Below are 27,657 nucleotides of genomic sequence, written 5' to 3' on the forward strand. Positions count from 1 at the left end.
CATTTTCACGCGCCTCATTTCACGGCACATTTTTCGATAGCTGGAAGCAATTATAGTTTTTAAAGTAAAAATTAAAAAAAATTGACAGGTACAAAGTCTCGAGCGTAGGGAAGAATTTAATATCACGTAATTTTGAGACGTCGACTCGAAAACGTTCCTCGACTCGTTGTTTTTCAGGTCATAATTTTCATCATCAAATAACGGGCTTTGTGCACGCTTTTAGCCATATCTTTTTTTGCCTTCGATGATTTTTTTTCATTCATCCAATATAAAGGGGATAAAATTTGTACACCAATATTATGCAATGAAAAATAGAGGTCACCGTGCTCAAGAGCTGAAGAGCATCGTAACTCTTTGCTTGGTCCATTTATTGAAAATAACACCGTGTTCTCGGAATACAAGTGCGCTTATTCGCCCGATTACGTGATTTTTATGCTCAGTACAGGATGCCGAGTGCAATACTGAGGAATCACAAGATTCAGTTGTTTTGTTCATTTCAATAGTAATTAATGGAAGAATATTTTCCCAAAATTAGGAAGCAGGCAAAGAGAATAAGGGAAACGTAGGCAAATTTTAATCTAGCCGACGAAGCTATGAGCAAAGTATGAAGTCTGAATTGGAGACTTTTGTATGTAGAAATCCAACAACACTTAATGCAAGACTAAGAGTGACTTAAACAGAAGGAAAAAGGTTTTGTCAGTTGCTGGAAAAGGCTCGAGCAAAACTGTACTAACCAGCAAAAATTGACAAGGGAAGATGAGCGATTCAACTTCCCCAGTTCTCAATCATGTTTAAGGGCTGTTAAATCGGGCAAGGTTTCGTCAATTTGAAAAAACCGATAAATAACAGTGAGATTCATTTTCAACTTTATTAAACTCCTCCTCTTGAAGTTCTTTCCTTAGGTGTCATATATTTTAAACGCTTTCGGTATTTTCTGTAAAATTTACGATATTTCAAAGCTGAAATTGCCACAAGTTTCAACTTGAACTTTTTTAACGCAAATTTTGATTGGTTTATGTGTTGTCAGGCACACGATTTGATTGGCTATTAGGAAATACTATCCTCCAGAGCGTGTATTGAGAAATAGATAAGATAATGATAATAGATAATGGGCGTAACTTTCTTTTCACAAAATTCTCAGTTGTTGACTTTTTCCTTATCGTCAAAAGAAATATTTTCGTGTACACGGCCAAAATCGGCCTGTGGCAAATCTCTCAGTTGTCGATTTTCCTTTTCAGCCCCAAGAAATACCATTACTTAGGTCAAGTACGTAACTTTCGGTTTTTGCTTTCGTGTTTTGTTTTACTTCTGCCTCTAGGAATCTTGAACGACACTGTCTGTTACGAGTACGATTTTTTCTGTGCTTTAAGCAGCCATTAATCCGATAAAATCTCGACAAGCGACCCTGGATCGAGAACGGTCAACGCTTTTCCATTCATTTATTAACCTGACACAGCTGATTGGCGATATCAAACACATGTAAAAAAATATCGTCATATTAAGCGCGTGCTGTTACGAATTTTCTTAGGGCGGGAAATCATTCTAAAACACCGCAGTTTGTATGATAATTTTTTTTCCTTAAGCTTTCTTATAAAGAAAAATATATCAAACATCGCGTTAACCGAAATTCAACTTTTTAGCCGATCCGTGCCATAATTACAGAAACCTGAGCGATGCTGACAGAAAGAGCACCTACATCACACCTTACGGTGCAGAAAAATGTGACGACGATTCCTCATCCTTAATATTTGGGGAATGGTATCGTTTCGTGGGAGATGCAGGAACAAAAATGCCAACCCAGTGCGTACCGGATAATAGATGTGGTGCGGTCCACTCAGGCTGGCTAAAAGGTGGTCACCCCACATTGGCAGATGGTGAGGTTCTCTCCAAGGTCTGCTTTACCAGAGGGAAAATTTGTTGCAAGAAATCAAGGGAGATAAAAGTGAAAAACTGCGGATCCTACTTTATTTACAAACTACTTGAGTTACATGATTGTAATCTGCGTTACTGTGGCACAGACTAAATGCTGTAAGCAAGTTATTCTGCAAAGTGAAAGGATTCTCAAATCGATTTATTGGCACGCACATGTACATCAATGATAACAGGGACTTAAAATATTTCATATGATCCAATTTTTATGATTAGTGTTAGACAGTGAGTAGTTTCAACACAAGAATACCTTTGGACTGCTTAGTTTGATCTTCCAGGTAAGAGTACTCCTGAGAAGTTGTGACTGCAAGTAATCAGTAATAGTGACTGACGTTTCTATAACCTTAGCGGAAATCATCATCAGAGTCGACTGACCAATAGTTGTTTATCCGGGTATAAGAGATCCTCGCAGTTATGAACACTACTAAACTAGTACTTGAAATAAGACCTGAAAAAAATTCAGTCCCGTGCGGGATTTGAACCCATGACCTCTGCGATGCCGGCGCAGCGCTCTACCAACAACTGAGCCAACAGGCCAACTGGAAGCTGGTCATTATGTTGGATCTCTTATATTCGTTTCTTCACCACAGTGTATATATGATTTTCATATATATTTGCAGTCATTATTCACCACTTGGAAGGTTTATTCGGATCCAACATAATAATCAGTATCTAGTTGGCTTGTTAGAGCGCTGCACTGGTATCGTAAAGGTCATAGGTTCAAATCCCGTAAGGGCCTGTTTTTTTTTTTTTTTCAGGTCTTATGTCAACTACTAGTTCAGTGGTGTTCATAGCTGAGAGGGTCGCTTATATTCGTTTTGAAATGCGTTGTGAATGTATATAAGGACTCAGTCAGTTAGGAGTAATATTTTTTTTTGTCGGAAAAGATCAACTATCTAGGGAGCTCTAACAAAAGATAGCTCCGTACCGTGATATACTTCAAAGATTGTGTATTTTGAGGAGATTTGGAGGCAAGGGTGAGTCTTTGGTATCAGTAGAGAGCAAAGTTATAGTTTATAGTGGGCTTAAGTAAGTTTTTAAATAACAATTATTGTATTGCCTATAGGAGTAGGTCATGAGAAAGAATTATTACAAGTTGTTTAATAAAATAGTTTAAAATTGTAGGAGTATAGTATTCCTTATTTTGATTAAATCATACCTTTACAGGTGAATCTTGTAGGAAAACGTGTTGCTAATAGATAATGCTGCCCATGCTAGTAGCTCTTCTACAAGCCATTCCAGCGAAAAACTAAACAACACCAGAAAGAGGCCCGGAATGACGACCAGTTAAAACCTAATTTAATAACCTTTTCAGGCTTATTTGCGTGTATGCAACCGGTAACAGAGAAGGTGCAATCTGTTACTCTGATTGTTTTAGTTATAACTGACAATGAGCCTGAGACAAATAGCACGTCTACGTAATCAGAGGTTTACTTTTCTCTGCTGTACTTTAGAAAATCTAAATTGACTTTCCCAAAGCCTAAACCTTCTTATCGCCTGCTATTCAAATTTTCTACATGTAAAAAGTTTAAGGTTACCTGAGTAGAAAATGAATTATCACTTTCCAGATGTCAGTAAACAAAACCGATTCCACTTTATCTTTTTGTTGTCGTTAAAGGTACTATCGCTCGTGTTGTTGAAGTGCAAAGTTCATCGTATTCCTTCAAGTGAATAATCGATAATCTTCGGATGGGTTTCCGAACTTTAGGAAGAGAGAGGTTGATTTGTTGAGATATCTCTTTCCTTTAGTGAGACATAAATCGCCAAATATATTAATATTTTCTAGGTTTGATTGGACTCTCGACTCTTTAAATGAGCTTTCCTCTAAAATTTATGACGAAGAATTTCTGAGAGAAACAGGTTCGTTGATCAATTCTCCCTATAGTCAAATATTTGATAGAAAAGATCTTTTCAAGAAATCCTACAAAACTGGTATCTCTGAGACAAAATTAAACGATACAATCGACTCGTTATCAACGTATCCCGGGCAGTAATAAACTATCAGACTTAAAAAACGCTAAAAAAATTTATTCTTTAAAGCAATAATTACAATTATTTAAAAAATTAATACTTAAATTTGTATCCGATCCTTGTTATGAAGCAGAGGGACGACAAAAGAAATACCATTGACGACACACCACAAATGGTTCAGTGTTCTGTGTCACACAACTTTCTAAGGGATGGTACCGTTTCGTGACAGCTGTAGGAACTAGAACTCCAACAACCTGCGATGATAGTTATAAATGTGATAAAGCCAACCCAGGATGGTTAACCTTTTGACTCCCGGAGGCGATTAACCTGTTACTCCTCCCAACAAAATCCATTCATTATCCAGGTAATGAGAATACCCAAACTTATCAGGAAGAGGTTGTTTACCTGATCTAACATCAAACTCTCTGAGCACCTTAAAGGGAGAACCAACAATCAGATCTTGGAGGTTAAAGGGTTAACTTGTGCTACTCCCGCAATGGAAGATGGGGAATTTAACAGGAAGATCTACTTTAAACATAAACGTATAGGCTGTTGCTACCGATCAGTTCAGATTTAAGTAGAAAACTCTGGATCCTACCATTTATACTAACTTTTCCTCCCACCAATTTGTGACCTGCGCCACTGTGATACAGACTGACGTTGGGGAAAATAACCCCACGTAAAAAGGGCATTAATGAACCGCTATCTACGTAGACACCTATCACAAATTTAACAAATTTTATTTCTCATCATAATAATTACTTCCATTGTTTTAACTCTAATTGTAATTGTAAATTGCTGACCCAGGCGAGATAACCAGTCTGGCTGAATGGTAACCATCCTATAAGTCCTAAGGATTGGTCCGCTTTGGCACGACTAAAGTACTTTACCAGTGTTACTATAAGATTTCTGAAAAAAATTATGATATCAGCTATATATACAAAATTGTTTTGAACAAGCTGTGAACTGTGCTTGGGTGGTCCAGATTAAATTTGAAGCAAATAACTGCACGTAATGAGAGGATTCATATATAAATGCGTGCAGGTAGATGTGCATCCTCCCCTCAGTCCTCTCCTCATTAACATCTTCTTTGAAAGTCAAATATTTTTCTAGGTTCAAATTAGCAGTTCGAGCGCAGAGGGACGAATTAGACTTAGAACATAGCAGCCCATTGAACATGGCACGTTACCTAATTTAAATAGCGCTTTGATTCATACGACCCTCTTACAATATAAAAAGAAAAGTAACACAAATCTTTAAATAATTTACCGGCGTTACTTTTATGTTGCCTTATCTATTATCATCTCGTATCTCGGGAAGAGCCAAAATCATTTCACCTAGGTTTCTTGCGCTCTTGGTTATCTGCTTGCAGGTTCTCATAGCTTCTAAAACCGTAGAATATTTCTTTGTTTGAAAATGTAAATTTCCACCACTGACCGTTATGAATTTGACAGCGAGAGTGAAAGGCTTGAACAAATCAAATATTTCGTATTTGATTAACACAGTTATGGCTGAGTTTAAATGTTTACGTAATTCAAGTTACCTAGGGCTCGTTTACACTTGAAATTTTAAGGGAGCCATTGATCTTCTGTTCTTTAGCCAGCGGTTACAACAAAGTTAAGCTGCTGTGCTGCAGGGACTGCATTTCAAGCTATCAAAAGTGAGCCAAACGTTTCATTCAAACGCAGAAAGCTTTGGACAAAGTCAAGGAGGCTTAACAGCTAACAAAGAGAACACATTTACTTACTTCAAGTAACACACTTGTATGAATAAAGACTGCTATTGATTCTCTTACTAAAACAGGTGCCGAAATAATAGTTCGTATGAAAGACCAGATCTTTGTTTGTGAAAGATAACTTTCTCCTCAGCTTAAAGAAATGAAAAAAAAAGGTGAAGTAGCCGACGCCTGCAAGGTATTTCACCAGCTTAATTTGGATTGAGAGGGAAGCAAAGGGGGTTAATAATCTCGAACTAATGAAGGTTGATAAAGTTATCAGAATTTGAAAATAAAGTATATAAATAGGAATTATGTGTCCACAAATAAAATGACTTTCTCTTCCTAGTAACAGAGCATCAACAAAAGCACGGAACTTTTTCTCTATTTAAACTTGCCGTGCGGAGAACAAGCTTTGAACCTGTTCCTTTTTCAGACACCTCATTAATTACTTCAAGCTACATAATAATAATAATAATAATAATAACCTTTATTTATTACCTTTGGCGATAAGAATTACGGTAATATTACAATAAAAATTCAAAACACTACATAATATATATACATATCAAATCAAATTAAGTTTAGCACCTCTAGGAACAAATGATTGTTTGTGCCTAACAGTGCGTGATACAGGTATTCTGAGGTGCGCTGGGTTAGTCTTACAAGATCTTAGATTATGGCCATGATCCTCTGGCTTTTCTAAAAAACGTTTACAAGGATGTGCTTCAGATTCTAGGATACGTTTAAATTCTTTCCTCGTCAAATTCTGACGCCTTGTTACAAGTGACTCAACAGTATCCCTAGGGAGATACATTTAGATGATGACATTGACATTGATGATGACAATGACATTTAGACATCTATTCTGCACTCTCTGTAGATCTTCTTCGAGGCAAATGGGCAGCCCTCCCCAGACAGGCGAGGCATATTCTAAAACAGGTCTAATCTTAGTGATGTAAGTTGTAAGACCAATGTCCCTAGGGAGATGGGCTGTTCTACAGACCCTAAGATAGTAGATTCGTTTACACGCTTTGCTGACAATACTTGAGACATGTGTATTCCACTTGAGATCGTTCTGTACATATACACCCAGTAGTTTAAACTCTGAAACCCTCTCCAGTTCAGTAGGCCCTATATTAATAGGAGTAGGAATTGGACAGGACTTTTTGAAGGTGATCCACATATCTTTGGTCTTTTTAACATTCAGCTCCATTTTATTCTGCACAGCCCATCTTTTCAAGTGAGTCACAGCATCCCGCATTTGACTGACAGAGTCCTTAAAAACAAGTTCGTATTGGGTGCAGTCATCAGCGTACTTGCAAGTGGATACAGGTATTTCCCTGGAGATGCAGTCCTCAATATCGTTGACATGCACAATAAAAAGTGTAGGAGAAATGACACCGCCCTGGGATACACCAGCAATCACCTCACCATGTCTGGAGAGGACTCCCGGGAGCTTAACCTGCTGTGTTCTGCCTAATAGGTAGCTCTGTGTCCATTTCCAAAAGCTCATGGTAATGCCCATGCCCGCAAGTTTAGTCAACAGAACGCCATGATCCACCAGATCGAAGGCTTTTCGGAAGTCTACGAAGACCACATGCACGCCATTGTATAGACTTCCAGAATCTGTAGCGTTATACCAGTCTAGTACATCCTTCATTCCATGTCCACTGGCTTCAGTGACGGCAAAGTAAGGGTTAAAAAAGTTCATATTTTAATCTTCTGGGAATAACAATTACACCTATTCCTTTAGTCGATCATCATGTGGTCAAAAAATTCTTAAAACCTAGAAGCGCAATCATAACACTGTTACAATTATCTCATTAGCAGGATATTTCGCATGCTGTTCAATCGATCGAACTTATTTTAATTAACACATTTTCAATGAATTTTATTTACTTTAATCAGATCGAATGCCGCCTAAGCTAAATTCTGAGCCAATCGAAGCTCCTGCAAGGCACAAAGTCGCAAAGAAAATCCACATCTCCTTATTGTATGATTAGAACTCTCTGCATACAAAAGAAGTAAACAAACATCAAAATCATTTCAGAAGTCACCAGCGATGATCCTACATAGCGACTCAAATTAGTCTTTACCATGGCTTCTTCCTCAAAAGTTTACTTCTTGGTCGTCCTGTTGTCTTTATTGACAACTGAAGTTGCCGGCGAAGAAGGTGAGTTATACTTTCATTTCCTCCGAGCTGATATAAAATCATTACAGTTCAACTAAGTTAGACGAACATTCGATTTCATATTTGTTATTTTCATTTTTTTCCATAGATATATAGGTAACATAGTTCACAAGAATTGAGACCATCCAGCCTAACTTACTCATCAAAACTCTTAGATAATTGTTGAAAAATTTTGTTGTCACATGAACGTTAAAACAACACAAATTCTAAGCCGCCAATAGCAGCCCACGCATAAAAAATGCAGGTCTTCCAACTGTGTGTCTTCATTGATGCACATTACCAAAAGCGAATTCAAAATATTGTATTCAATATCAAGTAAAATATGGGTCAAAAATTCCCTAGACGCGTTAGAAATGGTTTTAACTTCAAATAAATCTCATATCTAATGAAATACGCGATTCAGTGTGCGGTGCTCCAATTTTCTTAATCGTAAACTATATCCATACTGCTATAGTGTTGTAAGTAAATTTAATTTATAATTGTAATAGAACCGAGTGAAGTCTAATTTCGCTCACTCATGAGTATAATTGAAGATCGAATTGAATGACGCAAAGTCCCGTTACCGATTGGTCATAACCATTACAATTTAAGAAGAAAACAAATACATTTACATTTACTTGAGAAAATATCTTCGGTAGAGACACTGTTTTGTGTCCGATTGCCCTGTCCGATTACAACTCTAAAGATTCATTAGTGCTAAAATAAAGCAGTTAAAGGACCAAAATCATTTGAGGACATTATAATGGCTATAGCTGGTCGTGGAGGAGAGAGAGGCGAAACTGTTATGTTTTGTTATTTATACAACTCATAAGTTTTATCACTCAACTGCCTTTGCTTAGTCCCTAAAAAACGCAACTGGTTCTTTACCTTTCTAGATGTAAACCATAAATGGTGCTTATCAAATCCGATTAATTTCTCACAGATTTCTGTCACAAGATGGAATTTACATCTTCTCTTTCTTTCCCTGGCAAAAGGCTCATAAACCACTTGATACGAACCGTGGAATCCCAGGACTTCTGCTTAGCTCTATGCTACATGGAACCCAAATTCGTCAGTTATAACGAATTAGTGGCCAGCGGATATCCAGTAATCACAAAATGCGAACTGAATAATTCCACACACAATGAACATCCTCAGGATCTCGAGTCTAAGACAAACTACAGATATAAAGGAACAATGGTGAGTACATTCTTATCCTGTTTGTGCTTTTCGTTTATCCTTGGTTTTGGTGATTTTTGATGGTTGGTTGGTGTCCTATCATGGCCAAGCGAATAACATTACTTTTCATGGGGTAGATTAGTATGTCAAGATGGTTCAACCTCGGGTTGTTTGGCTTGTAAATGTTTCGATGGTAAGTTGTTTCGCTTATATGTTGTTTGGCCGGTTGCGCAATGTTTGTTTGGAATTGGTTTGTATGGTTGACGAGTTGCGTGGCTGGTTGTTTGGTTGATTTGATCTCATGTGACATTTCAATTTTCATTTCAAATTATCATTACCACTTACCACTTTAATTGGCATATATCTGCGTTTAAACCTCGTTTTCACACCAGAATACTTGTGGACAGACTCCTTACCAACATGATGGCACCTGTCAGACAGGATTTACAGACAAAGGTTACAGATGCCTTTGCCCACCTGAATACAAGGGCACCAATTGCGAGGGAAGAAACGGTAGGTAAAAAAACATTTTTCATTTGGTGAAATACTTTTATGAAAAACTCTACCTAACCCTTTAAGTTATTTTTCGATGAATCCAACTGTAAGTCTTATTCAGCCAGCCATTCGTCCGTCTGCTCCTCCAGATGTCTGAATCCCCTTTTGTCCCTCCTGCTTTCCTATCCATCTGTCTGACTAAGCGGCTGGCTGTCTAGACGTGTATTCTTTTTACCCAACTCACATTCTTTTGTTCAAAATCGATTTATCATATATATGCTGGTTCTTTTTCCAACAGTAACATGGATACAGATGACGCCATCTACATTTTTCTTTGGGGCAAGAGATGATTCGTATGGTTTCTTTAGAACTGCCAAGGCGGGTAACATCATTACATTCAAATTAACGTACAAATCCGGTTACGTGACCTGTCATTCATCGAACCCAAGCTATCAATCCAAATGGGGATGCCTTTGGAAACGTCTCATTCCCAACCAAATGGCCACGTTGACGACTGACAAAAACCGTAATCTTCTTCACCCAAAGATTGATTTCCTATCAGATTATTGGGGCTGCAAGTTTTACAGCCTGCCTTGGGCCACAACCGAATCGCCACAACTGCTCTTTGATAATTTCTCTACCCCCCTGATGGTGGAGACGAACCAAGAATTCCAAATCTGGTACAGTGAGGGCTTGTTCAAATGGGGTTATGGCGATAATGGGTACGAGAAAACGTGTGTTGCAGTGTATGATTTGTATGTTAGAGTAGTCGCCCAAATTAGAAAGTAAATTGAAGAAGAGAGTGCCAAAATTGTTGTTCACGCCTTTATTACTTCAATATTAGATGACTACAACTCACTACTATATGGTCTACATAAGCGACTACGTTCAAGATTACAATCCGTTTAAAATACAGCAGCTCGAACTCTGTTACACGTACAAGGATATTGATCTTGTGACCCCAATCCTAAAAAAAGCTTCACTAGCTTCCTGTCCGTCACTGTATAGTTTGTAAAATTCTTTCATTGGTCTACAAAGCTATTAATGGAGCAGTGCCTTGCTGCATCAGTGACTCACTTAATTGTCGCACCTCTAAACGGACACTAAGGTCCTCTTTTCAACACCTTCTGGCGACCCCGAAAACGTATCTTTTTAAAAAAGCTCATAACTCTATTTAGTTTTATTAGATGATAAATATGTTTAATTACCTTAGAATTTTTTCAATTTGTTTATTCCTGTATATAGATAAAGACATTTTTTTTTCTCTTTTCCCCCTTTCTTTTAGCTTTTTTATGATCTTAACGTAAAGCATCATGGACAATTAGTGGGTTTGGCGATGTATAAATATATTTTCTATCATCATTTATAATACATGTACTTATGACATCGGGAAAAAATACTCTAACTTTGGTGAGGTTCCTCTCTTCGATTCAAGAACAAAGGAAAAGAATGCTTGTCCTGGTAAAGGCCTTGCTTGGAATCGAGAATTCATAAGAATGACTTGTGAGATTTTAAGATATGCACCCTAAGTTTATAGAGATGAAATAAAAAACTTGAATATATGCTAGTCTATTTTCATTTTCGCTTTGCATCCGTTCCTACAATGGTTGGCCTCCGGGTTCATGGAACATTTGAGAATGAAACTGGCGAGTTATAATTCAAATTCTGCTTCTATTTTCTTATGTAAGATATCTCAAACTGGTATTAGTCCTGCGAGCATTCGCCCTTTTTGAATTTTAAAGTTTAATTTGCTGCCCTTAACACTTGTTGGAAAACAAAACTTACATTGATTTCCTAGAATACTTTGTCATTCCCGTCGAACTCGTAGGTTTTCCATGGACTTCATAATGATTTTCATATCCAGAACCAAATTATTCTCAGTAGAACGTAAGGGAGGCAACAAGGTAATTAAGTATTATCAACTGAGTTGATAACCTAAATTAGCCACCGTACAGAGGCTAAAGCTTACGAATCAAGCGTTAGCCCGTAGTTACTCGCTCTGACGAAGGGCGAACGCTCTAAACGTCAGCTTTAAAACTCTTTACGGATTCCAATCTATGTTATTAACTCAGTTGCTAAAACTAAATTACCCTGTGATACTCTCCCATCCACGCAGCACCAAAATTTCTTTAGAAACGTCCCCCCTCTAATAAAAGGAAGTTGGGTTTCTTCTCCATAAAACACCTTATGCATAAACCTTTTGACTTATTTGGAAAACACCCACAGGGTAACAAATAGAATAAGAAAGATGGTTAGATTTCGAGCCCGCTAAAGAAATAAATAAATAAATTTTTTCCGTCTCGTCACGAGCGTGGGACAAGAAAATTCTGAGTCCCCATGAGAATCGGACCTCAAATCTTCGGACTCCGCCCTCCGATGCTCTACAACTGAGCCACGGAGAATCTGTCATGCATGATACGCGTCCTGCAAACTGCCAGGATCAGCAATGTCGTTAACGTCATGTTTTTTTTTTTTTTTTAATAGCAAACGGAATTTGATGTCTTTTAATCGAAAGGAGGTAGATTTTTACCGCTCTCAACCATCTCAGAGAATTTTGTTTTTTCCATCTCCATGTCCCCATGAGAATCGGACCTCAAATCGTCGGACTCCGCCCTCCGATGCTCTACAACTGAGCCACGGAGAGTCTGTGGTGGGCAAGGCCCACTCCGAAGTTCATGCATGATACGCGTCCTGCAAACTGCTAGGATCAGCAATGTCTTTAACGTCATGTTTTGTTAATAGCAAAAAAGAAAGATGGTAAGATTTTGGGCTCGGTAAAGGAATAAAGGAAACTGTTATTTCATCTTGTCCCGGGCGTGGGACGAAGAAAAACTCTGAGCCCTCACGAGAAATCGAACCTCAGACCTCCAGATTCCGTGTTCCGATGCTCTACTACTTAGCCACTGAGACTCTATATGACTATAGACTTCTATACTATATTAAAGTTCATATATCAGACACCCGTCCTGCATACTGCTACTATCAGGGTAACAAAGGTCAACAAATAGCGTAACAACAGGGTAATTGCTTTCATCAACAGAAAGTAATGGTCCCATTATTTCTTTTGTTTTTATTTTTAAATTCAAGTTTTACAGGAAAAGAAGTGGCCAATATTCGTGGGTCATGTGTAACGAGTAAATTGTCGCGACAAATTTTCGCGGGTAAGTTGTCACGTGTGAATTGAAAAAAAGGGTCGTTCAGTTAGAAAAAGCCGTGAGTATAGGACATTGTCGTAATAAAATCTGCTATTAATCTCACACCTTGAAATTCAAAAAAGAGATGGGGGAGAGAGAAGTCAGCTCGGGAAGAGCTGAGAAGAAGACAAAGGGCAAACAGCATTGAGGGCCTCTGGCCACGGCGAAGATGGACTGAATTATGGTAAATAGCAATATAAATAGCAACACAAAATTAACACCAACATATTTCTTTCTTTAAAACTTAAAGAGTAATAATTCGACAAAAAACTTTTTCGCGAACTGAAGGACGAAAGGTCTTGAAACCACGCTGTCCGCAACGAAAATAATGGGTCGGGCGGTGCACGATTTTTTATTCGCTTTCCGTCATTCAATATCCTTTCCTATCCAGATTAATAACTCAAACATTTAAAAAATGAACGAATGACATTGTGGCACAACGTCTATCACATATCAATTTCAGATAGCGCACGGTTGTCGTTCCCCGCTTCGCATATGTTGTAATCAAATCGTTTTTCTTTGTTTTCAGATATGGTAGCGGATCACAGAGCAGTTTCGATAGCTAGGGTAGTATCAAAAAGTTCAATAGAACTTGAAGGTTTAAGTTTCTGTTATCCTAAGAATATGGAATGATGTTCCCTAAGAGACCTTATTCCTTTTTATTGAGCAAAGGGGAAAACAACCACTAATTTCCACATAGAACTGACAGCTGCTGAGAGCTTTGTTTGATGTATTTTCATGATACGCTTTCCTTCATAACAATAGGTCAGTTTGGGCTGCTTAGTCCACTGCTGGGAGCTGGTGATCGACTTAAAACTTTTAGCACACGTGCAGGGTAGAAATAGAAGACCGTAATCTTGAATTGACTTGCTTGACGTTTGGTAAAGGTAACTGGAAAACTGCCAATCATTTTCCATCGTCGATTCATTTATGAGTGCAATCTTATTTCATATATCACTTTCATTCTCTTCGCTGATACAGAAAGAATAAACGTTACAAAATAAACTAAATAAGGAAAACAGCCACGTTCAACATCCACCCATGACTGGAACTCATTTTTGTAAAATTAAAGAGTATTTAACGAAGATTTTTAAATGCATCCTACTCAGAAAGTTGGATATAAGATGCAAAACACAAACAACTTCGACAACTACCAATTAAGTCAATTCAAAAATCTTACATTCCCAACTCTGTTCTCTCAATAACATGCACGTATTACACTGTTAAGTTAACTTCCATTGTAGTTTACTAAACGGAATTTGATGTCTCTTCATCGAAAGGAGGTAGATTTTTACCGCTCTCAACCATCTCAGAGAATTTTGTTTTACCTTAGAACATTGCTAGAACATGAAAGAGTATTTTATAAGTTCTAAAGAAAGCTATTGACGCAAAAGTCTCTAAGGACTAGTTTAATATAATCTCTTCAAAAATTTCACCAAAAACTTAATGACCCAGTATGATTGGATTATTGGAAAAAATTTGCATAAATGTTGCGTACAACTTGTAAAGTTTCTCTAGTTTGAAAATTTATGGCGTTGCAACGTTCGCTCGTTTGCCATTTATCAATAATAACTTTGATTTGGAAAGATGCCTCTTAATCTTTTTCGTCGACTTTAAATGCCAAGATCAAAACTTTTTACAGAAGAAGAAATAGTTTTTGCCGTGTTATTTCTGGAAAGAACCTCATTTACACTCACAAAGGCTGGGTGTACATAACAGGTGGCATTTGTAAACAATTAAAAAAGAAATGATAACTTGACTACTCTCCATCTGAGATGTATAACGTTCAACTTTCAAATTTATTTATCTTCCCGGAAGGGTCGATTTATTACGTTTGTACTGAATTTATCAGTAAAAACATTTTTAATCTGCTGCGTGATGTCAGGAAACAATCATTGCGTGTTAGCATAAATTACCTCGACTTGAGGGAAAACAAAACTAACTGTTTCCCTCAGGACCAAACATTTAGTGTAGCAAATATATATATATTTTTTTTATAACTTCTCCACCATGACTTAGATAAGACACTTTAAAAAGATTGACAGATCGCTTCTCTTTACGGATTTTGTCCCATCTCCGCTAAAATAATATCGCTCTGGAGAATTCATGAGAATGCCTTGCACGATTTTATGCTATTCATCACAATCATAAAGAGATGAAATAAAGAAGCCAGAGTATATGTTGGTCTACTTTCATTTCTTTTCAATTTCTTTTTAATCTTGCTTTAAGTTTTTGTTCGTAAGTAGATTTTGGTAACTCGATCTGTTTCAATTTTCCATCACATTTCTTACAACTTTTCATACAGTAATTAGCTTTCGGGTTTAGGAAACATATAGGGATGAACCTGGTGTGTTGGAAATTTAGTTCCTACTCCTATTTTCTACTGAACGTTATTTCAAAGTCGCATTAGTCCTGTAAATGTTCGCATTCTATGAACTTTAATGATCAGTTTGCCTCCCTTAACATTTGTTTGCAAAAAAATTGACATTCCTTCCGCGAATCCTTTGCCATTAGCATCAAGTACCTGCAAATTTTCAAATGGACGTTATAATGATTTACATATCCAGATGTAGATGCTACTCAGAGGGAAGTGATCGAAGTATTTTGTTCGTTCATAAAAGCCCTCATGAAAAAACAGTTTTAGTAAATTATTTAGAAAATAATCCTTGATAAACTCCTTTTTTTTGTTTTCTTTTTTAAGATGGATGATTTGGTGCAAAGTGTGTTTTCTTTTCTCAATCCAAGGTTGTTTGTTGAATTTATTTTTGTCAGTTAATGCATATGGTGTTTATATAATAAACAAAAAAATAGATGGTTCCCTGTAGATATGGAATTTCCTGTCTCGTGTTCAACACTCACGAGTGAGTGCAGTGAACGAGAAGGGAAATTATCTGCGTGCGCCCATCTATTGTGCTTTATGATTAAACGCTAAGGTACATCTGGAAGACAATAATGGTTAGAGTAGGAAAAGTGGTAATTAGACCTAATAAATTATTAAATTCCCCATTATCCCCATAAACATCCTTGTTTACCTTGAAGCTTATCCGCAATTAGAAGAATGCATATACCAAAGAAGGCCTCACTGTCAGTGTGTTACCGTGTGTTAAAGACCTTGGAACCTCGAGAACATGTGAGGACATGTAAATCAACCATCACTAACGTAAGAAATTACCTAAAGCTTGATCGTGAAACTCAAACCACCTTCTTACTTAGATATAAAAGTAAATATGTTCATAACTAAACTCTGGATCAGGAAACAAAGTAAAGAAAACTTGGAGAATCTCGCACAATCATCGATCAAGCTTGAACTTGTCGGAGAAAAGGAATTTAACTTATTTCTGATAAACGACCACCACCACGACCGTTGTGCATCATTGAGTTGATAAATAATATCGGAATGTAATGACCCGAAGTTTTCTTCTGATATTAGTTAACCTTATCATTATTTTAACGCAACGTGGCTGAGATTAGGAATGCCCCACTTTATTTCATAATCCCTCTCAAGAATTGGAAGGTAAAAAATCCAAAAAGAACACTATTCACAGACGCAATTTTTGACTACAGACAATTTTGAAAAACAAGGAAAACAGGTTGTCATAGCCCTCTTAGATATGTTTATACCAAGAGAGAATGCGTCTGTTAAAGACACGATATGTAAAAAGGCAGTCGTCAGATTCCATGAGAATAAATGGAGTTTTTAGTAATTTAAGAAAACCTGATGGAGGGAGATATCCACACGCTAAATTTTTATAATATTGTTCTAAGGACTAATTTCGGTGTCTGATACGTATGTTAACATGTAAAGATAATTAATTATTCTTAAGAGACCCAATTCTCTTCATCGAGCGAAGCGGCCTAACATCCATTTGCGTCATTTGCTTTAATTTCCACATAGAACTGACAGCTGCAAGCTTTTTTCTCTAATTTATTTTCATAAAACGGTTGCGTTCACAAAAAACAGATCGATTTTGGAAGTTTAATCCGCTGATGAGGGCTGGTGATCAACTTAAACTTATGCCATGCATGCGGGGTAGAAACAGAAAACCGTTACCTCGAAGCAGGCACAGAATTTGTTTAATTTTTTATGATCGTAGCTTAGAATGCATTATTGAATTATAGAAAAGGTGAGTCGCAGACGCCGAAGAAAGTTTTATCCTTCGATACACGGATGAGAGCAATCTTGTTTATATTTCTCCTCCTTGCTGATACAAAAAGAGTTAAGGTAACAGCAACTAGCAAAGACTAAGTCAAAAACCGACAACGATGGCTTGTCTTAATGGAAATTAGCATAAATTTCCTCTTTCTATGATCATCGGTCTAAATAACCAAAGACGATCATGTAAACTCGAATATGAAACTTTGAATTTTCAAGGACCTGTATAATGAAGAAAGCGAAAAAAGGTTTATAGAGGAAAATGAATATCTTTTTCATGACTTAGCGATCATGAAAAAAAATCTGCGGATAGCTTTTATTGACGGCTTTTGCTCTGTCTTCCTTAAAATAATATAGTTCAGGAGAACAAAACACACGAAAATGCTTTCTAGAAACCTTGTGTCTTCACAAAAGACAAGTGTTCATCGATGCTACAAATTTTTGTTCTCGTTTCATTGTTGTTTTTAACGTTTTTGGGAGGGAGTCGGGGCTAGATTTAATTATCTAGGGCCCTATAATACAAAAAATTAGAAATTTAGGATATAACAGCGGTAACAGCGGCATAAAAAAAAAAACAAAACAATTAAAAACATTAGTTAAACTTGTCTTTCCCCCAAGCATTTTATGTGTTAACCTTCTTTATCGAAATAGATGTCTCAGCTGAAATAATGAGGAAATCTCTGAGCGCGGAATTGAAACATTTGAAAATTGTCCTAAATACCTATGTTCTTAGATAGAGAAAGCCGCCCTAAGTGCCACACGGCATAATGGGCATGAGTGAGTGAGTGAGTCAGATTGACAAAAATCCGCAAATGAAGGTAGTATTAATTTTTTTCCATGTTCCCGTATTCTCCTCAGTAGGCTGGTTAAGTAACGCAGAACTTACAATTTGTCTTTTTCTTCTTTTTCCTTTTTTTTCTATTATTTGTTTACAAAACAGCACTGTAAAAGTAAAGTTATACGGAGAAAAAACCATAGAAACCGTTTCTTCAAAAATTCCTGTTCTTAAGAAGACCGTAGAAAATGAAATGGAGGCAATTTTTTGCCGCCTTGATTTTCTACAAGCCTGCTACTTAATGTTGCTACATGATTTTAAGAACCTCAATGCTGCAATGTTTCCGTGATGGCTAAAAGGTTCCATGGATTCTGTTTTCGATTATAAAACGACGAATGTAATGCTATTTTTTGCGTGGCTTTGAGGAGTTATCAATGAGTGGTTTTTCTTCAGCGGAAGTAGTATTGCTATGGCAGTCAGTGTTTAACTTCCCGAACTGATTATTTCATGAATGCTTGATTAAAAACCAGGCAAATCATAATTTATCCTTTGTTAAACGTAAGAGGCAAGGTTCAGGATGAAGACTATAACACACACGATGCTTCGCAAAGTAAATCTGACAAGCTTCACCACAATATTCCGTATTTCTAGCATCTGCATTTCCTTGATTGCTAATTCCATATTCTATAAATTTACCTACTTACTTCGTTTCAAGGCGCCAAGGAAACACATTAAACGAGAGATGAATCGTAATCGTTGTAAAATAAGTTCAAATGAACTTTATTCGAGCAGTTATACATAACTGCAAAAATAGCTCGATTTAATTTATCGCCTGCCTAAATAAAGTATTTTTCAGTGTTGTTGAAAACGCGAACGAGACCAGTCGACAGTTAAAAAACATCTATCTGATAACAACTCGTATAGTAAACAGGGCCTTAAGAGCGACGCTAAATGAGTTCCCTGAAAGATGCGGACGCCTTAGCTGAGGCAAACCCCATGTCCTGAAAGCTGTCACAATTTTTTGCTGAAACATTTTCTTGAATTAATGCACAGTTCTTCAGATATAAAACAAAAATGTAACGACTGCTTTAAGTTCTAAAGATTGTTTGAGAGTTTTCAATTTCAGAAAATAAACCATCCGTGCATTGAGACTACTACAGTTGCAATTTAAACAACAGAGGCTTGAGGAATAGAAATGTGGATCGCACGATTTTTCCAATTTTTTATTTCTTTAATTATGATGAAGTTCGAAATTATTGAGCTATTTTTCAGTGGCATATCACACCTACTGAGAACTTAAACAATTTTTAGCGTAATTTGAAAATTCGAGAACCTTCCACCGAAGAATTGGGCAACCTGGTAAAATATAAGAGATAATTTATTAATGAGGTCATTTGGTGCCTTATAGAAAGACATAAACAGCTTCTGGTATCTGCCTTGTCTATCATCTTGAACGAAACATTTGCTATGTTAAATAAAGGGGAAAATGTATTGTTTATTCTGGTAAAGTGCGCCTAAAGTATGTTCTAAAACTCCTACAGAGAGCGTGAAGCCGGCTAAATGTTTCATCCTACATGAATAGGAACTTTTAAAATAATTTTGAGTCGTTTTTACGTGTTTATTTAACGTGGCATGAGACAAAACAGTGGACAATTTAATAAACCACGAGTAATATTAAAAGAACGGAAGCCAATTTCGAGAAACTGTATATGACGAAGAAAAATAGTCATTTTTGCAGCGCCTATAATTTATTTGAACTATACTGTCGACGACTTATTAAAAACTGTCGAGCTAAAAAATATTTAGCGATTAATTTTAAGTATTTGGCATATCAATGAAAATTTATATCGCATCATGTTTAATCTTTTTGTCCTCACTGTCAACTTGAATTTGTATTGTAGCTCTGAAGCCTTTGAGGTTCGATCAAACCATTTGTATTGCATGTGCTTGACGTCCGTGAGTTATGCTCACTGTGGCTTTCGCGCAAAATGGAGCCGTACAAACTTTGATAGATAAATCCCAAAACGAATCGTCAGTATTTGCTGGAGGACTTTCTCGAGGCCAGAGCAAGTTACTTTTCAAACTAAAACTACGCGAAAGGTTGATTTCTTAATTAGAGAACTAACTTTCAAAACCACAAAAAGGTGCAACATTTCTTAAGGCAAAAAGAAAAAATAATGCAGTTTTCCCTGCCCGTAAAAATCTACTCGGCCCCCACTTATTTTAAAGAAGTTACATACTCTGTAAGAGGGACCCTTTTGATTGATGCAAACATGGGAGTGTTATTGTATGTTTAGAGCTTTTGTGAATAGCTTATGCAACGAAAAGCTTAATGTTTCTCGAGGCTGGCAATATTTTTTTGTCAAAGACATCCTTTCCGTATTAGTTTTCATTAGCGATCCGTTATTATCGCACGATGGAGTTTCCTTAGATAAACACTGGATTATTTGAGAACTTAAGGTAAAATCTTCTTAAACAACGTTTAAAAGCTACTTTAGACCGAATATGATGTTTCATAATGATAACTTGTCAACGTTACCAGCTGAAACTTACGCTTATTGCAAAATTTGAGATCGTGATCGTGATAACTATTATTTAATTATTGTCATGGTTCAGTGACATTGAAGAGAGCACAAGGAAGTTCTTTTCTAAAGTTAATCATCGTTTTGGCTTGAAACCAGGTGTTTCTATGGTAACCGTAGCTACCATATTGTTATAAAAGAAAGCACTTTTACCTCGAAAGCAGTAAGGGACCAAAGAGCTTTGCATCTTGAGAGGTAAGAGGTGATCATATCGAAAACCTTGATGGGTTATTTAAATAATACTTTCCCTAGAAAATCCATATTCTTTACGAAAAGGATATTTACCCGCGGCTCCTTTAATTCTACATACCAAAAGAAAAAGGTTGGCTTCACTCTCAAATAAGGATATGGTACGATTTTGAAAGCAAACTAAAGTAGGGTTTTTTCAACGAAAGAAGATTATCAATACTCGGGGATTACTAACCGAACCTTTAAATGTTTATCTCTATGAAACACGAAAGCTCTGGCAAACAATATTTTGCTCTTTTTACCACAAAAATTACCAAAAGGTCGCTGAAGTTTCAACTCCGTCCAAAATGTTTGATGTATCAGAAAGGATTATTCATCTGATATAGTTTGGAAACTTTATGTTTGAATCTTTCTTGCCCTTTTGGTTTTTGGACTTAGCAGATAAATAAAGGGTTTCAACAATCATCGGGATTTTTGTTTTATATAAGATGAGGATAAGCAGCAGCTTGTACATGTTAATTAGCCAACTTGTCAAAGATCGTATTATTTTTCTCGCTCAATAAGAATATATTATTTCTTCTGAAGTTTTTGTCGAGGTCGAGTCGTCGTCACTTCACATCTGAAACCAACACTTCTGAATGAACATTCGTTTTTCTATGGGCAGTTTAAGAACACCTAATGGAGGGAGATATCGGTGCACTAAAAAGCTTTGTATTAGGGTTGATTATCAACTCTTTCAGACAATTTTAGGAGCGAAGTTTGATGAGAATAACACGTCTGCGTACTTTAACTCCAAACACTGACAAATAAAAGCAGACTTGAAACGGGAACATGACCGTTTTCTTTCGATTAAATGTCTATCATTAGCAAAATTGCCATACGACAAATATTAAAAGCATGATAAGTTTTCCAAGGTGTTTATCTTTCGATAGGAATGAATAAAAAATATGCTGGATAATTATGGCGAAAATATTCTTCATCTGTCAAATTTAATTAAAAAGTCCAAGAGAACTTAACGTCTAAATATCTGCTTTTCCTGGGGGTTTTTTTGCAGTCAATTAGACGTTCTAAAGAAATAGATCCAAATTTTTACAGTGTTATTCTAAGGACTAATTTCAATGTGTAATAAGTCTGTTAACTTGTAAAGATATTCCTGTGAGACCCACTTCTCTCCATCGAGGGAAGCGGGTAACATCTATCTGCGATATTTCTATTACTTTCCACATAGACTTGATAGCCCCAAGAATTTTGAATTGTTTTTTTATGTTTTGATTGACTTTCATAGTATGGTTTCTTCCATAAAAACAGGCCAATTTTGGAAGCTTAATCCACTGCTAGGAGCTTGTGATCAACTTAATACTTGCGCCATACGCGTGGGGTAGAAACGGAAAACCGTTACTTTGAAACAGGCATGGAGTTTGTTTTATTTTTCATGTTCATAGCCTGGAACGCATTATTGACTAACTTGACTTTTGGAAAAGGTGGGTCGCAGATGGCGAATCATTTTTTATCCTTCGATTCACTTATGAGTACAACCTTATTTATATAAAAAAGGTTTATCAAGAAAAATGAATTTTTTTTTATGACTTATCGATCATGAAATAGAAAAGGAACTTGACAAAAATTTGCGTATGACTTTTGTTCTATCTCCCCTAAAATAATATCGCTCAGGAGAAACAAAACACACGAAATGCTCTTTAAAAACCTTGTGCCTTCACAAAAGACAAGTGATACTCGATGCTGCCAATTTTTGTTCTTGTTTCTCCCTTTTTTACCATTTTTGGGAGGGAGACGGCCAGAGCTATTTATCTAGGACCTGTATTATACATAAAGTTGGGAATTTAAAAAATAGCAGCGGTAACAACGACATCAACGAAAACAATTAAAAAACTCAAATTTGTCTTGTCCCAAGCATTTTATGTGTTAACCTCCTTTATCTCAGCTGAAATCACGAGGAAATTTCTGAGCGCAGAATTGAGACGTAGAAAATTATCCTAAATACCTATGTTCTCAGATAGGCAAAAATCTGCAAATGAAGGAAGTGTTAATTTTTCTCCGTTTTTCCGTAATCTCCTCGGTGGGCTCGTTAAGTTACGCGGAACCTGCAATTTCTCTTTTTTATTTATTTTGTTACAAGACAGCACACCAAAAGTAGAGTTGTAAGGAAAAAAATGATTTAGCAACCGTTTCCTTATAGACTCCTGTCCTTAAGAAGACCGTAGAAAATGAAATAGAGGCAACGCATAATTCAAGGTACGAATAAAATTTATTGGATGTCTTACCATCTTGAAGTTATACGAGCCTGCTGCTTAATGTTCCTATATTATTTTAAAAACCCAATTGCTGTAATGTTCCCGTGATGGCTAAAAGATTCCAAGGATTCTGTTATCGATTATAAAACGACGATGTAATGCCAGTTTCTGAGTGCCTTGAGTTGTTTTCCTTCAATGGAAGCAGTATTGCATGATAGTCAGCGTTTAACTTCCCGAACTGATTATTTCATGAATGCTTAAGTAAAAACCAGGAAAATCATAATTTACCCTTCGTTAAGTGTAAGATGAAAAGTTCAGAATGAAGACTATAACACACACAATGCTTCATAAAGTAAATCTTGCAAGTTTCACCACAATATTCTGTATTGCTATCATCTGCATCTCCTTGATTGTTAGTTCCATATTCTACATATTCACCTACTTACTTCGTTTCAAGGCGCCAGTGAATCACATTTAACGAAAGATAAATCGTAATCGATGGAAAATAAGTCTACATGAACTTCAGTCGAACAGTTTGGTCTAGTCGTAATTGCAAAAAATAGCACGATTTAATTTATCGCCTGCCTAAATAAAATATTCTCGATATCGTTGAAAACACGAATGAGACCAAACGACAGTTAAAAGACAACTATCAGATAACAATTTGAATAGTAACAAGGCCTTAAGAGCGACGCTGAATAAGTTCCCTGAAAAATGCAAGCCTCTTAACTTAGGCAAAACCCCATGTCTTGAAAGCTGTCTTTGAAACAATTTCACTATTCTTTACTGAAACGTTTTCTTAAATTTATGTAAATTAACATTTTTGCAGCGATAATAATTTATTTGAACTACATTGTCGACGACTCATTAAAAACTGTCAAGCTAAAAAATATTTAGCGATCAATTTTAAGTATTTGGCGGAACAATGCAAATTCACACCGCTTTTTATTTGGTCTGTTTGTCCTCACTGTCAACTTGAATTTGTATTGTAGCTCTGAAGCCTTTGAGGTTCGAGCAAATCGTTTGTATTGCGTGTGTTTGACGTCTGTGAATTATGCTCCTTGTGACTTTCGCGCAAAATGGAGCCGTGTAAACTTTGGTGGAACAAGTAGAAGGAACAAGGAAGTTCTTATCTAAAGTTAATCATCGTTTTGGCTTGAAACTAGGTGTTTCTATCGTAACCATAGCTACCATATTGTTTTTAAAAGAAAGCACTTTTACCTCAAAAGCAGTGAGGGACCAAAGAGCTTTGCATCTTGAGAGGTAAGAGTTTATCATATTGAAAACACCGATGAATGATTTGAGTAATACTTTCCCTGGAAAATATATATTCTTTACGAAAAGGTTTTTAAGCCGCAACTCCTTTAATTCTGTATACCAAAGGAAAATGGTTGGCTTCACTCCCAAATAAGGGTATGGTGCGATTTTAAAAGAAAATTATCTTGAGGTCTTTTTCAACGAAAGTAGATTATCGATACTCGAGGTTTACTAATTGAACCTTTAAATGATTACTTCTATGCACCACAAAAGTTCTGATAAATAATATGTTGCTCTGTTTATCTAAAAAAATGACAAAAAGGTCGCTAAAGTTTGAGCCCCGTCCAAAATGTTAAATGCGTTAAGAACAACTTAGAAAGAATTATTCATCACATATAGTTTGGAAGCCTTGTATTTGAATTTTTCTTGCCCTTTTGGTTACTGAACTTTGTAGATGAATAAAGGGTTTAAACAATCTTCGGGATTTTCATTTCATAACTGAATGAGGATAATCAGCAGCTTATAAATGTTAATTAGCCAACTTGTTAAAAATTGTATTTTTTCTCGCTCATAATGAGACTATGTTATTTCATCTGAAGTTTTTGTGGAGTTTGAGTCGTTGTCACTTCACATTTGGAACCAATATTTCGAAATGAAGATTTTTAATGCTTGAACATTCGTTCTTCTATGGGGGCGTAAAGTGATCAGGCCTATCAGGAAGACATTTCAAAATGCCTTAAGCAGATCAAAGTTATCATTCCACAAAAACCGAAGGAGCCTTCGAAATTTAAGTTTAATGTTAAGAGTTGTGCTGATCTTCCTTGACGATTGGCATCTTATTGAGCCTTGTGCAAATTGTTTACTCACATTATAAACTAGAAAGTGCCTGAACGAATTTACAGGCAAGGTTTTAATGTACGTGTAGTATTATTGCTATATGACTTCATCTGGTATCAAACAAGTTTTGTTGAGGGAAAACTCGTCTTTTTTCTTTCTATGATCCTATTCTCAATATTTTCAGATTCAGCTCGAGCAAAGAAGTATGTGGTGGCTGTTCTGCCATTTAAGATTCGTCCTTTTCGCTTCTACCATGGAGTTTGCCGCAGCTAACGATCAATGTAGGACAGAAATAAACATACAAGGAATGGCTCTCGAGGGTCATGTCTTCAAAAGGTGGTCACTGGCGGCTCCTCACCTTTGCGATGTCAAATGTGGACAAGAGATCACGTGCCAAAGCTATAACTACAATCGAAAATACCAAATATGTGAACTAAATAACCGCAGCAAGGAGGCGAGACCAGAGAATTTCCTCTCAGCACCCGCTTGGTTTTACATCCGGCGATTGAACGGCAGAGGTAAGAAATCAAATGTCTCTCTATCTGTGTGACTTCTATTTCTCTTAAATCTTCTCCATCCTCATCCTGGTTCCTTCTCACCTGGAAGAGCTAAGAATAGGAAGTGAATGTAAAACATATCTTTACTGCAGCTCCCTTAGGTTCTATCCCTGAATTACCGGCGCTGTCTTGTCACGAAATAAAGGCGAGTGAAGGTATACACACCATAAGCGGCAAGTACTGGTTAGATCCAACTAGGAAAGGAAAGGAAAAACTGATTTACTGTGATATGGTTAACGAAGGTAGGTCCTATAACTTTGCTTCAGTTATTTTATTTTGTGGTGAGTTATCAGTATCATGAAATTATTATAAATTATACTATTATTGATATCATTATCGTAATATTTGGTTTGGATCAGTTCTAGCGTGGATGCCTCTCTCAAGTTGCTCTAACTTACTCACATTGTAGATATGGATGAATGTAAATTTAACATCAGTGACTGCGACGTGAATGCAAACTGTACTAACACATATGGTTCTTACAAATGCACATGTAAAGTGGGATACACCGGCGATGGACGCTTGTGTTCAGGTAGTTTTAATATTTCCATATATAACTAATTTTTGTTAATCGTCTCATAATTTTATGCAGCGTTATCCATGCATGTTTATGCACAGAGTTACCACGATCTACATATTTTGTTACACATTTTGTAATGATAAGAGGAATTACATGACTATGGGTCATAAAAATGATAAAGTTAAAAATTTATGAATAGTTTCTCAGATATTTACGAGTGTAAAGGAAGTCACTCTTGTCACGTGAATGCTACATGCACGAACACCAAAGGATCGCACGTTTGTACTTGTCACCCCGGATATAATGAAAATGGAAGCGACTGCACAGGTACTTAATGCCTTTCCTTTGTAACCATTCCCATAATAAAGAAAAGCACTATCATCTTTGTAAGAGTTGTTTTACCAGCATAACTTGTATAAAAAAAGATGAGTGTAGGCCTGAAGACAATGGCGATTATGACACCATTGTATTCAATAAACCTTCGGTGGTCAAAAAATCTCAACTGGCAAAGGAGACTTGATGGATAGGCTTACAGGACAGAACAACGGATTTGAACTTGGGGAAACCGAGAAAAAATCTGGTAAGTGCTCACGTCTAGAACCACAAGACAAAGACTTCTCAGCTTATGCCCCGCAACTTTTCTCAAATTACAATTTTTTTTTGTTTATGATTTTTCAGATATTGACGAGTGTAAAGGAAATCACTCTTGTCACGTGAATGCTGCATGCATGAACACCCTTGGATCACATGTATGTCAATGTCATGCTGGATATACTGGAAATGGAGAAAACTGCACAGGTAAATTTAATCTCTTCTCTACAATATAGTAGAATAGTCCTGCATGACACGTTCGACTACAGTGCCGCACCATCCAGTTGCGTTGCAAGACAATTAGACAATTTATCACTAAGAAACTCGGTCATTTTGTCCTCACGTGTTCACCTCCTCGAGTGTTCAAGTCGCTATCTTATGAGAATATGAACGGTTGTAATCTCTTGGTATCGAGTTGAACAAGAGAAGAAAAGTTACATGACCGCAAGCAACCATGAACTATTTTGACTATCATGTAAACACAAGGTGACTTTTTTAAAGAATGATATGATTGGTTTCACAATCCGCGAAAAAAAATCGTAAAGCGCATCGGCGATAAGGGTCAAGATGAAAAAATGCGTTGAACCATTACAGAAACAGACAAAGGGCGTAACTTTCTTTTCACAAAATTCTCAGTTGATTTTTTCCTTACCGAAAGAAAAATATTTTCATGTAAAAGACAAAAATAGGCCTTTAGTAAGAAAAAAATAGAATTTTTTAAAGAATGAAATTAGAAGTTTCACATTCCGCGAAAAAAAAGTCTATCAAGGAAGGCTAGCAAGGCTAATCTTTGACGATTGATATCCGACTACAGTTTGGAACGGTGTCTAGAGAGAGATTCCACTGCAGTGGAAGTTTTTGTTTAGTCTAAATTAATAATTAATTTGTCACAATGATAAATAACTTAATGACCTGTCACCTCGTAAAAGTTTAAAAAACGAATGTATCTCTCACTCGTGTAACCACTAACGTTGTAGAATTTTTCTTTTCTTTCCAATTTTTTTAGATATTGATGAATGCCAAAAAAATACTCACAATTGTCACCTGAACGCCACTTGTCAAAACACAAATGGATCCTTTGTGTGCACCTGTTTATTTGGATTTAACGGAGATGGACGGAACTGCACAGGTAAAGGCCTTTAGATTGTAATTACCTCGTTATGACTTTATTTGTTTGCTTGTGTTTTTATTTTTAACTGTTTGTTTATTTTGTACATACCTTCTCTGTTTGTTTGTTTTGATAAAGTAGTTACCCTTGCTTTAATATTTTTGAAAATGATCCCAATTGA

General features: G+C 36.5%; 1 protein-coding gene and 1 non-coding gene across 2 annotated transcripts in view; one reads left to right on the plus strand and one right to left on the minus strand.

Moving 5' to 3' along the window:
- LOC149052753 (uromodulin-like) overlaps nt 1-27,657 on the plus strand; it is a 35,087-nt gene that overhangs the window by 3,420 nt on the left and 4,010 nt on the right. Inside the window, exon 4 of the mRNA XM_089205481.1 lies at nt 27,375-27,497. Coding sequence (XP_089061607.1) covers nt 27,375-27,497 — 123 coding nt within the window. The remainder of the gene's footprint in view (nt 1-27,374; nt 27,498-27,657) is intronic.
- Trnaa-ggc (transfer RNA alanine (anticodon GGC)) lies at nt 2,391-2,466 on the minus strand. Its single transcript has one exon. It is a non-coding gene; the product is annotated as a tRNA-Ala (tRNA).

The sequence above is a fragment of the Pocillopora damicornis genome, chromosome 1 (genome assembly GCF_964200805.1).
Source record: "Pocillopora damicornis chromosome 1, jaPocDami1.2, whole genome shotgun sequence".
Taxonomy (NCBI): Eukaryota; Metazoa; Cnidaria; class Anthozoa; order Scleractinia; family Pocilloporidae; genus Pocillopora; species Pocillopora damicornis.